Below are 17,242 nucleotides of genomic sequence, written 5' to 3'. Positions count from 1 at the left end.
TAAACAGCCGAGGCCCAAAACCGACGACAAAGCTTCTCCTAAGCCATTCGCTGGTTCTCAGTGAGGCACTTTAGCAGCCCCTGACGCCCGCTACTTTAGAATCGCAGGCCACTACCAACTCCCACGTGGAGTCGGCTATGCCGCTGGGATCCCAAAATATTGGAGCCTCTGACACTATTCCCTCAGATGGGTCTGGAGCCGCTGAGCAGGCACCGGCTTCTAAGGGTGTATTCAGACCTAAACATCTATACATTAAACCGACTTCAAAGGCAAAGACTGAAGCACCTTCATAGACAAAAAAAACAAGCTCAAGAGCCACATTGGCAGGCCTCCATGCCCAAAAAACAGATGCTCATAATGGCCGAAGACTTGATTATCTTGATCAGGGGTTCCCATCCCCCTCCTCATAAGAGGCCTAGGCAAGAGACAGACTATGAATCTTCAGATCAAGTTTCCATTTATTCTGATTCCTCTTCTGATCAGGAATATTCCCTTGCCCCCTATGAGGATTCTGATGCTGAAGAATCTATTCCTTCAGCTTCTCCTCCTGAGGACTATTCTTTTGGGGAAACCTTGCATACCATGAGGGAGCATTTCCACTGGGAGAGCCAAGATTTTTCAGTATCTAAAAAGAGGCTCAGGGACTTCCTTTTACTACCTCAACACAGGCCTCTTGCCATTCCACCTGTGTTGGACATTGTAGATGATGTGTTTTCAGAGTCTAGTCTGACCCCTGACTCCTTACCTCCAGCTCCAGTTAAGCCTGACAGATATTACAGGGTTCCTGACTTTCATAAATTCCTTTTCAAAAACCCTACTGCAGACCCAGGGACTATTTCACAGGGTCCCAAAGGGGTTAAGGCTTCCGCGGCAAAAAACCCTACCCCCTCTGACAGAGGTTCTAGGGCACTGGATAGATGGGGAAAAAAGGTTTACACATCTGCTACCTTGGCTATAAGGGCCTTAAACTGTCAGTTTCATATGCTCAAATATCAGCAACATGTCATGACATTGCTTAAACAGAAAATGTTGTTAAACTCTGAATGTGCAGAAAACAAGGAAATGCAGGATTTATTGCATGCAGCTGAGCAAGTTGGAAAGCATACCTTGCAATTTGATTTTCATTCTTTGGAGGCCTCCTGCAGGGCCGCAGTTACGGGTTCTGTAATTAGTAGACATGCTTGGTTAAATGAACAAAGTCTGCCTGATCATGTCAAAGTTAAATTATTAGATGCACCTTTACAGCACTATACTTTGGTGTTAAGGCAGAAGAGGTGTTAAAGAAAATGGAAGACAAAGCTAAATCTATGCAAACTGTCAAAGATTTTTTTACAAGTACAGCCACCTAGGTTTAGTAGACACTGGCCTACAAAGAATTGGTCCTTTCCAATGTCAGACAGACCTCAAAAGGGCAGATCCAGACGCCCTAGAGGCAGATCCCAGGTGCAAGGTTCATACAGGTCAAAGCAATAGGGTGCTTCTACCTCCAGAAGTGGAGAAGACAAATCTCAACCATACAGGAAACAGTCCCAATCACTTCCCCCTGCCCGCACCAAGCACTTATCTCCAGGCAGCCCCCTTGGGGGAAAAATAGCACTTTTTTTTCTCAAAATTGGCACATTATAATAACCCAGGACAAATGGGTTCTAAACAGTGTCACAAGGCTACAAGTTTCACTTCCATACCCTGCCAAAGGCAAATGGTTGGCCAGATCTGCCAAAACATCAGTGGGCAGAGGCACAAAAACAAGTCTCAGCCCTCATGGACATGGGGGCTATTCAACAAGTACCACAGCAAGAGCAGGGACAAGGATTTTACTCAAGACAGTTCTTGGTACCCAGAAAGGACAAAGCCTGGAGACCAATACTGGACCTATCTTTTCTAAACACATTCCTGGATATAACAAAATTCAAAATGTTGACCTTGCAGCAGCTCCTGCCCATGCTGGGCAAAGGGGCTTGGCTCGTGACTTTTGACCTAAAAGAGGCATACCTGCATGTACCAATCAGGCAATCATGCAGAAGATACCTCAGATTCATGGCTGGCTCAATTCATTACCAATTCTCTGCACGGCCCTTTGGCTTATCTACTGCGCCTAGGGTCTTTACAAAGTGCCTGGCACCAGTAATTGCTTTCTGCAGACAAAGAGGAATACAAATATATCCTTACTTGGACAACTGCCTAATTCAGGCAGAGAACAAGGACATTCTACTACAGCATCTGGCGTTTGTGAAAAGACTTTTAACATGCCTAGGGTACACAGTCAACGAAAAGAAATCAAAACTAGTACCCTCTCAAGAGATAATATTCCTGGGTGCAAGCTTAAATACAACTGCCCAGATGGCTTATCTCACGCCAGACAAACAAAGGCAACTGACTACCTACTTCAAAACATTGGCAACAAAGGCCCAGTTATCTGCAAGAAAAATTCTGCAGTCTTTGGGCTTCATGGCATCCTGCATCCTACTAATTCCATATGCAAGACTGCATATGATGGCACTTCAGTGGTACCTAAAAAGTGTCTGGTCACATTGCCACGGCCTGGAAACAATGATTACTCTCATTCCCTGCCTGCAACAGGAGTTTCGATGGTGGGTGAAGGCTTGTCACCAAAACAAGGGACAGCCATTCACATTACCCCCAGCCAGGCAGAACCTAACAACGGATGCATCAGATTATGCCTGGGGGGCCCACATGGCAGAAAGATGCATTCAGGGCATCTGGTCCACAAACCAAATGCATCTACATATCAATCAAAAAGAGATGCTAGCTGTTCAAAATGCCCTGACAGCTTTCAAGGACCTACTTCATCCAGGACAACTACTGATCAGGACAAGACAACACCACGGTTATGTGGTATATAAACAAGCAGGGGGGGGCACACATTCCTACCCTCTTTGCAGACTAGCCATGGCTTTGTGGGACACAGCAGTGACTTACCAAGTTCACCTGCAGGCACAATTCCTGCCAGGAAAGGAAAATACACTGGCAGATGAACTAAGCAGAAACTTCATGGATCCCTGCGAGTGGCAGCTGGATCCACAAGTCTTCAGCATAACAAGAAAATGGGGATGCCCGGACATAGATCTATTTGCTTCCCCTCACAAATACCAACTAAAAAGATTCTGCACAAGGACTTATCACAGACAAGCATGGAAAGTGGATGCCTTCTCTTTCAACTGGAAAAACCTATCTGTATATGCCTTTCCTCCACTGCCTCTCCTCCCCAAGGTACTCCTAAAGGTCAGACAGGAGAAACCAAAAATGATACTGATTGCCCCAGACTGGCCCCGCCAGTACTGGTATCCGATCTTAAGGAACTTGTCTCAATGCCCAGCCTGGACCTTACCTCAAATACCTCATCTACTGTCCCAACAAAACTATCAGATCCTGCCCAGCCAACTCAGGACTCTAAACCTGGCAGCATGGCGGATTATGTAGCCATGCAAAGCACACCTCTCAGTAAAGCTGTGATGGATGTCATTCTGGAAGCCAGAAGGCCTAGTAATAGGACATCTTATGCTGGAAAATGGAAGAGATTTTGTGCTTGGAACCAGGCACAAGGAACTGATGTAGCTGTACCAAATATTCCTCAGATTTTGCAATACTTAACTGAGATGCTGGACAAAGGCCTATCTTTTTCATCAATTAAAATTCATGCCTCTGCCATTTCGGCTCATTACAATACAGAGCCACCAATCTTTTCTCATCCTTTATTAAGGCAGTACCTCAGAGGAGCCAAAAATTTAAGGCCTCCAAGGAGGTCGCCAGTACCTGCATGGGACCTCAATTATGTCTTGGAAAAACTCACATTACCTCCATTGGAGCCAGCTGCTACTGCTGATATAAAGTTTTTATCCTGGAAAACAGCTCTGTTCCTAGCAATAACTTCTGTAAGACCAGTGTCAGAGCTACAGGCACTCATGGCTTTGGAACCTTTTATCATTTTTTATCCAGACAGGGTCTCTCTGAGGACAAACCCAAAATTTATGCCTAAGGTGGTGTCCCAGTGTGGCCCTTAACCAAACTATTAATTTGCCAACTTTTTATCCAAACCCACAGAACAAGGGGGAGAGAATTCTGCATGCTTTGGACGTACACAGACAGCTTAAATTCTATTTGGACAAAACTAAAGTTTTCAGAAAGACAGAGCAATTACTAATGGCATATGCTGCAGGATCACAAAGGCCATCTCCATGCAGACTATTTCAAAGTGGATAGGCCACTGCATTCGTTTCTGCTATTCACAACTTGGCAAGCCAGTGCCAAAGGGCATTAGGCCACATTCAGCCAGAGCTGCAGCCACTTCAGCAGCCTTTCTCAGGGGAGTTCCAACTAAAGACATTTCTGAGGCTGCTACTTGGAGTTCAGTGCACACCTGTACAAAGCATTATCATCTGCCACTTTACTCTTAATCCAGGGCAGGCTTTGCCAGCACAGTTCTGCAGGGCCTCATAGCCGCTCCTAATGCTCTTTAGCTCCAGCCTCCCATCCATAGCTTTGAGACTCTACCCAAATGTAATGACTGCAGCAGTGAAACACGAAGAACATAGTACAGTTGTGTACACTTACCATAAATGTAGATGTTCGAGTGTATTCACTGTTGCAGTCCAGGTTACCCACCTGCCAGGTTACCCACCTGCCATCCCCCTTATTTCTGCTGGAACTTATCTTTCCTTCTCTGATCTATACAACCTATGTGGTGTATTTGCTTGTGGATGAAGGTAAAGTTTATATTGGTGCATGTATGTTTTTATATACATACACACACACACACACACACACACACACACACACATATATATATATATATATATATATATAATATGTAAATGTTGGCTACCCTTTATAGGACACCTGACATCTGGGGCAAGATAAACTGAAGATGTCGTCGGCTGCATTTCTTATACCCCTGACGACATGACATCAGGGAAGAGGCGACAGCAACCGACGCAGGACCCAAGACTTTGGAATTCAGGCCGACTGAGGGCAACCTGCCAGCAGGATTACCCAAATTTAATGACTGCAACAGTGAATACACTCTAACATCTACATTTATGGTAAGTGTACACAACTGTACTTTCTAGGGTTATGTCCCAGAGCATGCACACTTGGTCATCAATATTTTGGGTTCGAAGTAACCGAGATAAACAAATGTTAATGGGATCTTAAGAAAAGAATAGGAACAACTTGCATATAAAGAATGGAAATTGTGGGAGCAATACATGCAGAATAATGTTTTGGAAGAGAAGTGAGGTTTAACAGGAGACATGAATGAGATATGCAATGTTTGGCCAACAGTGGGTGGATAGATTATAAGTGATGTACAATGTTTTCAACTAAAAAATATGTCTGTATGGTTTGTTTTCATTAATAAAAATGTATGATTGCCTGTGTTTTAAGTGATGATAAAGACTCTTCTTGTTTTAAAAAAAATTATATATTTTGGGTTCAGTGAACTAATGCTGGTTGTATGCAAGTTGACCGAATTCAAGTGAGTGTGTTTAACTTAAATATAGGTAGGTGTGTGTGTGTGTGTGTGGTTGTAGTACACAATACACATGCCCATCACACACACATAACATGATAAGCCCCAAATAGGCATGTTAACAGAGCTAAAAAAAATAAACAAACACAGAAACATAGCTGTCAGTGTCTTAAGAGATTCTGTATTCTGCAAATCTGAGTAGTGTTCTTCTGCTGTTTGCAGAATGGAATTGAAGTAATGCTGACTGAACCAAGCCCTTTACAAGTTACTTTAAGCTCTTTTCATTAATGCATTAACTAGCAGCAGGGTTCATCCTCCTTTTTAACCTGCACTGCTTATGACATCATTGTCATCAATTTTACTATTAAATTATTACCAGACCTGTTCGTAAGTAAAGACACTAACAGAAAAGTTATGATTGGGAACTGCTGATTGGGGGCTCAGTGTCTGTTATTCTAAGTGTATTAGTTCTGGTTTAAGCACTTGGGCTTCAGGCCAGTTATTTTACATTAAGAAGGTTCGTGGTCTGCACTCTTGTGGGAGGAGAGGCTGGACTCTGCCCTTCTGAGCTGGGAATTTCTGGTTAAAGGCTTATAGTGCCTGCATATTTGAACTGTTTCTTACTGAAATTGGTACACCTTGTTTGCTGTAGCATAGACTAGATCCAGGCCTGCTGAATCTAGCTTTGTTTGTATGCTTGTTGTTTGTTTGATTGTTATTTCCCTGAAACGCTAATTCCACCTAAAACACGGCTTTTCAGCGCTTCTGTAGATCCCTAGTGATATCTGCATTGCTTACTGTACTTATTTCCTTGTTTCACTTGAAAGAAAGTTACTGTTTGTCATTTTTGCTTTTAAGTTACCTGTAACACATTGCATTTAAGTTACCTGGCACTTGCTCACTAAAGTCATTATATAAGTCAGCACTAAAAAATTAAAAGCACTACACCCTCACAAACTCCCCTGGAGTACCTTGTTCCCCATTGGCCCTTTTTTTCAATTATAAAGGAATTCCCAATACTTTTCTAGCATGTCCAAAGGTCACTTGTCAATCTCCTCTCCAGTCCAGCTGGTGAATCTGGGAATCTTGAGGCAATGTTACAACTAACTCATGTACACAGACAACCCTCTCCTCCTCCCAACAAATTCCAACACATGTGAGAGATGCAACCATATAGCCAAACTGGAGGCTAAGCTCTCTCAACTCAGTACTGGCGTAACCAGTCAGGAGAAGGAAACTACACTCACTACAATTCCAGTTTCACATAAACCTACCACGACAGCAAACCAAACACATAAACACACAAAAACATACTCGGAGGCTCTAAATAAAAATCTGCCTAAGCAGCAGAGACCTCCAAAGCAGACACCCAAGCAACCGCTACCCCAAAACAAAACACGTGCAACACATAGCTCACAAAGCCAGTGTGCCGAACAGTCACAGCCCTTAAGGCTAAACAACACACCTGATACACTTGTAATAGGTGACTCTGTCGTCAGGCACACCGACGTCCCGCTCACCAGGCTGAACAAGGAGAAGGTCACGGTGAGCTGCCTGTCAGGTGCTAGGATCCGCCACGTAACACAAGCACTCAGGTCACTCCAAGGCAAGTGCAAACATGACTCAGTCATTGTCCATGCTGGTGTGAATGACCTGAGACGTACCTCCCTGGACTACATGAAAAGAGACATAGAGGAGCTCTCTGAGCATGTAGCCCAGGCCGGTATGACCCTGACCTTGAGTAGCGTCTTACCCTCACCAAGAGTGATGCCACAATATGAAAACAAGATGATCTATTTCAACAATTGGCTTAAGTATTGGTGTCATTCAAAGGGGATCCAATGCCTGTCAGCCTGGGATGACATGCTCGACAAGCCACAATGCTTGCTAGGGCGGCTTGCACCTGTCACCCTGGGCTTTCAGATATTGGCAAAGGCTCTTGCTACCCCATAGTGCGTCTTTTAGGCAAGGCTCAAAAGACAAACCCACCTCCATAGGTATCACAAGGGATAAGGAACTAAGAGTAATGCTACTCAGCGCCAGATGTCTAAACCTCAAGATGCACGCACTCAAAACTCTCCTTAGCATGGGAAACATCGATATCTGTGCAGTAACAGAAACCTGGCTCAAGGCTCCCGAGAGCACCCCAGCACTACCAGGTTATACCTCATACCATGCTTTTCGGCCCCAATACTTGGACTGAACCACAAAAGGAGGGGGGGTATCAGTATTCGTCAAAGATACCCACACCTCCAGGTTGGTGGCACAGCACGAAGCATCAGAGACTATCCATGTGCAACTAACAGTGGGTAAAACTGCCTTCCAGTTTATATCCTGCTACAGACCACCCTCCCAAACCCAGGAACCCCACTCGGCCTTCCTGAGTACACTGGAAAATATGAAGGTCTCTCCAAACACCATTATATTGGGCGACTTCAACTACCCTAACATAGACTGGGAGCATTACTCTAGCTCCAACACCCTAGCCCAAAGGTTCCTAGAATTTATAAACTCAAATGCTATGGAATAACTTGTTACCACTCCCACAAGAGGGGAAAACATACTGGACCTGATCATCACCAACATGGGGAATCTATGCTCCAGACCAGAAGTGTATCCCTTACTGGTAAGATCAGACCAAAAACTAATCTCACTGGATATTCACATCCCGACCCCACCCCCTGCCCAGAAAACCACAGTGAAAAACTTCTCTAAAGCAAATTTCACACTCCTCAAAACCGAGGTGGAATCCTTCAAAGCCCCATGGGCCTGTGGAAAATACGGCCCAAACTGCAGAATCCTTTATAAACGCATTCTATGAACACCTTCAGGAATTATTGGATCATGCAATACCAAATAAAACCAAGACCCAATCCTCCAAAGGCAGACTTCCTGTCTGGTGGACCCCAGCCACAAACAAACTATACAATAGAAGGGGGAAGCTACTACATGATAGAGCAAAATCCCAAAAAGGGAAGGCATCTCTGATCAGTATTAGCAAAAAACTACGGGCACTCATAAAGTCGTCTAAGGCCAGCTTCGAGAGAAAAATTGCACAGGACACTAAGGATAATCACAAGGCTTTAATTATGTTAGGAACCTGGGTGGAAATTCCCAGATATGCTCAGAATTAGTCCAAAATGACAAAAAATACACCAAACCCACAGACATTGCCAGCATCCTAGCTGACAGGTTCAGCGCAAACTTCACCCCCCCCTCCCCACCAAAAGGGCAAATATCTGTCCCAGCAGAGTGCTGCCCCCCTGACATCTCAGATGCTCAGGTAAGAGCCTCCCTCTCCAAAGCAAAAAACGCAGCATCAATGGGACCAGACGTTGTCCCGGGCTGCGTCCTACATGAACTCCAAGAAGAGCTAAACCCAAACATAAAACTACTGTTCAATCTCAGCCTTACTACAGGATATGTACCCAAAGAGTGGCATACAGCAACAATGGTCACTCTCCACAAAGGTGGTACCTCAACGGATCCTGGAAACTATTGCCCCATAAGCCTGACTAGCTTGGTCTGCAAAGCTATGGAAAGGATCATCATGGACCTCATAAATAAAGATATTGGGGACCTACAGACACTGGATCCTACCAAGTTCGGCTTTAAGGGCAGATCCTGCCTCTTAAACCTGGTTGATTTCTTTGAAACAGTCACCAGGGCCATTGACAAGGGGAAGGTGGTCCACACAGCCTACCTGGGCCTCACAAAAGCCTTCGATACAATGCCCCACTCGGGCATTATAGATAAGCTCACCAGCTTAAATGTAAACCCCTATGTCACTAGATGGATTGCAAACTGGCTCAAGGACAGAACCGACATGGTTAGAATTGCTGGAGCCATGTCAGACGCCAAACCAGTTACAAGTGGCGTCCCATAAGGCTCAGTCCTGGGACCTCTCTTGTTCGGTATATATTTCTCGGAGGTACAGGCCAACATGGAAGGACTGTGGCTGAACAAGTTTGCAGATGACTGCAAACTGGGTGCCATAATTGACTCTCCAGCCGACACAAGCATCCTCCAAAAGGGCCTCATAGAAACAGACAACTGGTGCCAGAGCCATGGCCAGAGCCATGGCCTCAAGCTAAATGCCAAAAAATGTATAGTCATCCCCTTTGGCAAAAACAAAGTGCCCACAAATTACCACATAGGTGGTAATCCATTAAGTACTGAAGAAGTAATTAGGGACCTGGGGACCCAAGTTGATAGCAATCTCTCATTTGACAAACACGTGGCCAAAGTGGTTAGAAAAACATTTTATATAGCCCACCTAATCATGAAGGGAGTCGCATCTAGATCAGGGGAGGTCATCGTGCCTCTTTACTCATCCCTCATCAGGCCCGTAATTAAGTACAATGCCCCTTTTGGGATGTACCTTACCAGACACCTGCAGCAACTGGAAAGACCCCAAAAGTACCCTCACCAAGAGGATCAAAGGGCTCAAACAGATGCCATATGCTGCCCGGTTAAAGAAACTCCAGCTCTACTCAGTGGCATACCGCCTGCTCAGAGGCGATCTGTGCCTGACGTATAAAGCCATGTCCAACCCGGAATTAATGGACATGCTGTACCTCAAAAAATCCAAATCCCATCGAGCTACGCGCTCGAGAGACTTGAACCTCAGCACTGAAATAAATAGGACACGCTGGAGGGACAGATTCATAACCCAGAGGCTCCCTTCACTCTGGAATAAAATCCCAGTCCAGGTTAGGCAGAGTCCCTCATTGACTCTCTTCAAGGGGAATCTTGATGAGTGGATGAGAGATCGTAGGTTTACCCCGGGTATCACTTCTGTGTCCATGTTAGACAGAGGCATAGTATACTAACCTCAAAAAAAGGCATAGCAAAATTAATTTAAAATGGGTGGCGAAAGCCAAACACACTCTGGCTAGGCTTGTAAATGCCCTAGGGCAGATAGCCTAGTATGAACCTATAAAGAGGAGGGCTATTCATGCCATGCTCAACCCACATTAGTGCAAAGTACAAAATTACTAGAACAGTTTGGACCAAGTAGGAAAGCATCTCTTCAGCAGTATAAAAAAAAAGTGTCCTTTATAAAGTGATTAAAGATTTATAATATAATGGGCCCTCCCTGGATCTTATTTACAGGCATCCCAGCAGGTGCTTTCACCTGGCTATGAAAGAATGTACTAATTCATCGGGTCTCACTAAAGCATCATATTATCAGAAAGCCAAGCGTAACATAACATAATTAGAATTGCTGTTAACCAAGTGTTGCACCAAATGCTATGAATGTCTGTTGCTCATTTTCTTTCGTTCTTTTATAATAAGCATGAAATTACAGTTGTTTGCACTACTTATTTATTTATTTATTATTTGTTAACCGGGGTAGTCCGACTGGGATACAAGTCCATTTTCAGTGGAGGCCCGGGGAGAAAAGCTTCACATTGCAAGTAATTGATACTTAAGTATGTAGTTCATAGAAATCTAAACATTTAAGAAAACACTAACAATTTATAGTCAAGGTTCCATCTAAGTGAAGCAAACATTGTGGGTTTATGGTATTCATATACAGAGATAACATTATTCATCTTTGAAGTGTGTAAGAGAGAAAAACATGTATTTCAAGGTTGAATGTAAGGATGACAGTTAAGATAAAAGGTGGTTAGCTAAGAAGGGAAGTTGTTGTGATTAGAATATAGAGGGGGAGAAGACCGTAGGCTCAGAATGGGTAGGAAACAATCTTCCTGATAATAGGATTCTAAAGTTTGTAGAGAAGTGTATGTTGTTTGGGTGGGAGATGGTTATTAATGGGTATTTCACCTCTGTGAGCTATGTTTATCTTACCTTTGTCTTATTATTTTATCTCCAAGTTATATTTTTGTTAGAATAATAAAAGAGAGCTGTGTTAAAATCAAACCATTCAATGTTTATGTTGTCAGGTCAAGGAGGAAGAACGACATCTGAGCATCTGCTTTCTCACATTGTCAGTGCTCCAACTCATGAATGTGTTCCTTGTACCACATCCTTGCCAGAAAACTCGTCAACCAAACTGTTGTATAATATCTGAATTGCCGCGCCTAATAGGTCAGCAAACACCAGGCTCTCATTGCTAAATGTAGGTTTATTTGTCTGGGTACCTGAATGCAAATGTAATCTGGTACTGTGTCCATATTTTTTAAATACAGGCCTGAGTTTTTGTTAATAGCAAGCTATTTCCTTTGAATAATCACTCCCTAGTCTAATGTTTGCACTTCAGTATTTTATTGATCCTTTCACCTACACTGCTGTTAGGATCATTGTCATCTCTTAGTATTGAGAAGTTTAACTGTAACTTGGAGATAACTACCAGGGCTGGTGCTCTGTTTCTGTGGTAGAATTAGTGAATTCTGTCAGTCACCTATTGAGGGAGAAATTAAAACAGAATTTGGCATTTAAATTTCCTTTGTAGTCCAAAGATAGATAAGCAACCCTTAGCAAATAAATGTATTGGTGTGACTAAATTTTGACAACCTCCCACCCCCATAAGACCTTGCCCAGTGGCTCCACTGTTGTCGTCCAGTGAGCTCATTTGTTCTTTAAAGAATTGGGCATTCCCTATCCCTGCAAGCCCATTGGGTCTTGCCTGGGAATCTCTATTGACTCTCCATTCCCTTACAAGAGTCTTTTTGTAGGGAGCGAGCTAGCTGCTTGGTCCTGGGGAATGTCTTTTCCTCTGCCCCTAATAACCCTTCCTCCCCCCTCAGCAGTCTTCCCAATCTCTACCATTACTGTCGATCAAGCAGAAGTGTGACATTGCATGCAGAGTTCCTTATGCACTGTGATGGCTTGTGCGCAGCAGGCTTATATGCTTTCAGGTAACATCTAGTGCTCCGTAATTGTCACCCTTATGACAAGCTGCAGCTGCCTCCCTGTCACCCAGGGTGAGTGAGCTAATAGCACCCATTCACTGCCATCTTTTCTGGCCAGCTTTTACAGGTACCCAAGTTGCCATTCAGTCTCTGGTCATCTTTGACATTGCTGGGGCTTTAGCCCTGTATGCCACAGTACTCTGTACGTCATTTTAGGTTTTGATGCCTTTGTCAGACTATACTGCAGTATGGCAGATTCAGGTGTTAATCTGTAAATGCATGCCTGCGTACCGTAATGCAGATGTTTTCATACCGTTTGCACCCTTTTGAGTACTGTCTTGATTTCTTTTGGCATGCAGTTCTTTGGTAGGCATTTAAACCATGTTAAAGGTGTATAGGATAAGATATAGAACCAGCATTTACTGGTGGGCTGCTCAGACACAACTTCTGTGAGTTTATAGCCTTAGTGTATGTATACAGCATAATCCAGCTTTATGCTATGTACTATGACCATGGTTTGACTAGTGGAAATAAGATTGTTCTAAAACATATGTTTCCTTTTGCAGCTTGTAATGGAGTTTTGTGGGGCTGGTTCCATCACAGATTTGGTGAAGAATACAAAAGGCAATACTTTGAAAGAAGACTGGATTGCTTACATCTCTAGAGAAATTCTAAGGGTGAGTTGCTTTTACATTATACTGCTTTTTAAATAGTTTGAGGTTTGCATTTAACATTCATTTCCCCATTCTGTCCTTGGAGAGTGAAGAAAGTTGCTTTATAATGACTTCCATGTGTTTGGCTGACATCCATATGGTGATTAGAGCTTCACTCTTTTTTTAACACAAGCTGTTGGACATTGGGGAAAGTTGTATTCATCTTGCTTCTGACTGAAAAATTTAGCTTTTCATCAAAAATGTTGGATGTATTAGCCAGGATATTTTTATTTAAATTTTATTCTATTAATTTAAGCACAGAGTGGAATACCAAGTATATTTATAGAATAGTTTTGGAATGAACTGCTGTGTTAGAAGTTATTTATTTTTTCTTATGTCCATAATTTTATTGTACTCCCTTCTCTGTGGCTTGCTTCACTTTTTGCAAGAGCTGCATGGGGTGACAGCGCAGTAGGTGTGTGTGTGTGTGTCTCTGGTAAACTCCGCCTTTAAGTACTACTTTAAGATTCTTTCAGATATCTTTCATTATTTTATATGCTGTACTAATAATCACATTTTAGCAACAGTTTCTGTTTTCGAGTCATCTAAAGCTCAGACAGTGCTGTTTTCACTTTGAAGCTACCTATCCCTTTCTTTTTGACTGCAGTCTGTTAACAGTACCTGGTAGGGAAGAGAGATTTTAACCTGTAGTCCAAACTCTGCTTGGCCTCATCCCACTCTTACCTTTCCCTTCCCCTTCCTAGTTATTTGTTCCAAATACCTTGGTTTCCCTGCTAAATGTAGCTGATAAAATATACATTTGACCTGCATTTATAAAACTAAAGTCCAAGTAAATTTTTTACTGCTTGTTTCCTACTACCCATACCTGTAGTCGAGGTATTCCAACTTATCAGATGTTCTTCCCTAACACTGTTAACGTATTCCGTACATTAGAGATCCCCTGCCAAGCTTAGCCTGACATCTGGCCAGTGTACCAAAGCTGTAGGTTGGTATAGGGACATTGTATGTCACAGTATGCTGCCTGCCCACTGCTTAGGGCATAAAGGTGATGTATGGACGTACCTTCCTCAGAACTACATTGCCACCACTCTGAATGCTCCTTCGACTGCTGGTTACCAAGCCAATTCAGATAAGTTTGTAAGGTTACATGTCAAGCAGAAAGGGAAAATGCCAGTTTAGGAGACATTCCCATAAGGACTGTCACAAGTAGTGTTTGTTTTGCTTGGATGCTTCTCATGACAGTACATCTTGCCCTGTTTGTCAGGCATAGTCATCTCTCCTCCTTATCTATCTACCTGGAAAACCAGTGTCTGAAGTTATTGGTGCATGGTACAGTAGCAGAATCTTCCCATCCTAAGGGTCAGCCATCTGCAAAGAAGGCCAAAAAACTTAGGATGTAATGTAGTCCTATCTCACCTACATTCTTCACTTGTGGGTTCGGAGCCGAATGTCAGCTCCGACTCGGCCTGTTTACTAGCTCGAAAGTCTTTGATTGGCTGGGCTAAGATGGTATCCCACAATACACTGCTCCACATCCCCAGATCTCATTTGCCGCTTGTAGAGCTCGGATGTGGTCTCAACTTGGCTGTGGCTAAGTATTGCAAAAAAACTTTCTTGTGAAGATTTTTGGCTAATTTTTGGCTAATTGTGTGTATTCAGTTAGAGTTGTTATTAGTGTTGTTGCTGCATTACTTTTTGTAGGTTGCGAGTGTGTTTGTGTGTGGTATCCCGTACTCCCTCGGGCTAGGCCCGTACAAGTTAGAGGACCTAGTCCTCTTTGGGGTGTTTGTCTGGCTGTCTTTAGGTGCGCCTCTCTTATTTTAAGTTGAGAACAGTTTTATTTAGAGGTTCTTCCCTGTGCCTTGGTTGTGTTTTTATGTGTTAACTGGTTTCTGTGTCAGCGGTTTCCTGCCTTTTGTCAGTAGCAGCTGCTACAGTTGTTTGCTTGGCATGTCTAAGGAACAAAAAGAGCATAAGCCCTCTGGCTTTAAAAAGTGTACAAAGTGTGCCTATAAAATGTCTATCACAGATGGACATTCGGTCTGTGTTTACGGTCTTGGAGCCATCCACCTTCAGGAGTCGTGCAGTTTCTGCCACGCCTTTAGTCCTCGGGTGCTCCAAGAGAGGAAAAACAAATTGATCCTAAAGGGACTGCTAAAACCATCCTTTGAGGAGGATTTAGGTTCGGTTCCCAGTCGAAGTCTAAGTCCTCCAAGTCCAAGAAGAGGTCTCCGGCTCCATCTATTGTTTCAGAGCCACCTTGTAAAATTACCATTGTCATATCTGCTTCCTCGGCTCCACCGACATCGGGGCCGCAGGAGGGTAGCTGTGACGACTGAGTCTGCGTCTGCTCCGATAATTTTGGAACCGATTCGGAGCCAGTCGCCAAGTTTGAGGCAAGCTTCTCCAGATGGGAGGTCTAGGTCTCCATCCATTTCCTCCAAATCCTCCAGGCTTTCCAATTTGGATGTAGATAGGGTGGTGCAGAGGCTCCTACAGTCGCCGGTGATGGCCAAACTTTTCTCGGCTCTGACCCAGTCGGCTTCGGAGCCAGCTCTGTTAGTTGTACCTGTTATTCCTCCTCCGAGCACATCCTTGTCATCGGAGCCGGTAAGTTCTGCTCCGAGGGACGTTCCTGCTCCAGCGCCGACCCCCCAGCGGGGTTTATCGGTGCCCGCATTGGCTCCGACCTTGTTGGTTTCGTCCACAGGGTTCGAGACTTGTGTCTCCTCGGTCGGGCCCGAGGAGGATGTCTCGGAACACCCTTTGGTTCCGAGCCTCCCCCTTGGTGCCTCTGCTGCGGGGACACCGGTCCCGGTCATGGCCTTGGAAGGTGGTCGGTCCTCCGATTTGGGAGGTCCTGCCTTCGAGGCTATGCAGAGCGTGCTGGCTAAGTCAACTACTTAACTCAGATCGGTTCTTCCGTCCCCCACAACACCGGAGAGAGCTTCTGACACCCACATATCCTTGGATAGCAGAGCGCAGGGGCCTAAGGATACCCCCACGAGTGGTCCCCTTCTTTCTGAGGGGCCCTCAGAGCCTGTGCCTGAGGAACCCCCCAGAAAGAAATCTTGCAAGAAGAAGCACATAGACTCCCAGGACGAGTCTCTCACTTCTGATACTGGCCTCAAGGAATCGGAGGGATCCCCTAGGTCTTCCTCTGAGGACGTTTCGTTCTCAGATATACTGGAGATCTTGAAACTAAGAGGAGACTGGCCCTCCAAAAACCCCCTCCAAGGAGGAGTCAGTATTCCTTAAGGCGTTTGGCGCTCAACCCTCCGCCTCCTGGGTGTCTCCACCCTTCGACGAGCTCCTGGACCTTATTTGTCGGAGAGTGTGAGAGACTCCTGACTCTGTGGAGCCTGTTCCTCGATGCCCCAACAAATTTTTGTCTGCTTCCCAAGGGAAAGAATTTTTGACTAAGGGAGTCCCGGTAGATGTTATGGTGCTGGCGGCTGCCACACAGAAGGAAGTTGCTGAGTCTTCCTCTTCGGTTCATCCTCCTAACAAGGAGTCTAGGACTATGGATCGGTACAGGAAGCGTGCACTGCCTTCAGCGACCTTTACCTTGTGGTCGCTGAATTATTTGTCTCATTTCATGCGGCTCCAGAGAGATATCCTTAAGGAGTTAGGAGATACTCTAATGGGTAACATGCCTGAGGCGGTGGCTCAGACTGTCAACGATCAGCTCTCTACCCTCAACTCCATTGCTAACTCGTCCATGTGACTGATTTCGTACGCGGCCGAGTGGGCTAGTAGGGAGGCTAGTTCAGGGGTGGCCCTCAGGAGTCAAGCCTGGCTATGCCTGTGTCACTTTGCGGAGGCCTTTAAGTCTTCCTTTACTGATGCCCCCTTCGATGGTTCCTCCTTGTTCGGGATCAAAGTGAAAGACACACTCACCAGGTGCGAGCAAGAGGGAAAGACCTTGTCTGCTGTGGGAGTCCATTTTTCCCTCCCGTCGAGGCCTTATCCCAAGGCTCAGTGAGGGGGAAAGATGTGGTTCAAAAAATCTCAAAGGTCTTTTCCTACTGCACAGGGTGAGACCCCCCCCCCCCCGAGGCAGGGGAGGGGGGTCGTATTCAGGGAGACGTCGCCCCAGAGGCAGAGGGGGCCCCCACAATTCTGGGGACCGTGATTCCTTTCGTGGTTTCCCATACTCATTCCTGAGGGTGTGCCCGGCTGTGCTTCTCCGGAGACAGTCGGGGGTCGAATTTCCCGGTATCCAGAAGCCTGGGTCAACATCACCCAGGACAGATGGATAT

General features: G+C 44.8%; 1 protein-coding gene across 1 annotated transcript in view; it reads left to right on the top strand.

Moving 5' to 3' along the window:
- Window positions 1–17,242, top strand: part of MAP4K4 (mitogen-activated protein kinase kinase kinase kinase 4) — a 3,343,981-nt gene that overhangs the window by 435,773 nt on the left and 2,890,966 nt on the right. The window contains exon 6 of the mRNA XM_044071965.1: window positions 12,873–12,983. Coding sequence (XP_043927900.1) covers window positions 12,873–12,983 — 111 coding nt within the window. The remainder of the gene's footprint in view (window positions 1–12,872; window positions 12,984–17,242) is intronic.

Source organism: Protopterus annectens, chromosome 5.part0 (assembly GCF_019279795.1).
Source record: "Protopterus annectens isolate FY-2018-M chromosome 5.part0, PAN1.0, whole genome shotgun sequence".
In the NCBI taxonomy this organism is placed as follows: domain Eukaryota; kingdom Metazoa; phylum Chordata; order Ceratodontiformes; family Protopteridae; genus Protopterus; species Protopterus annectens.
Note: the sequence above shows the minus strand (reverse complement) of the source record. Positions and strands in the feature narration are given on the sequence as shown.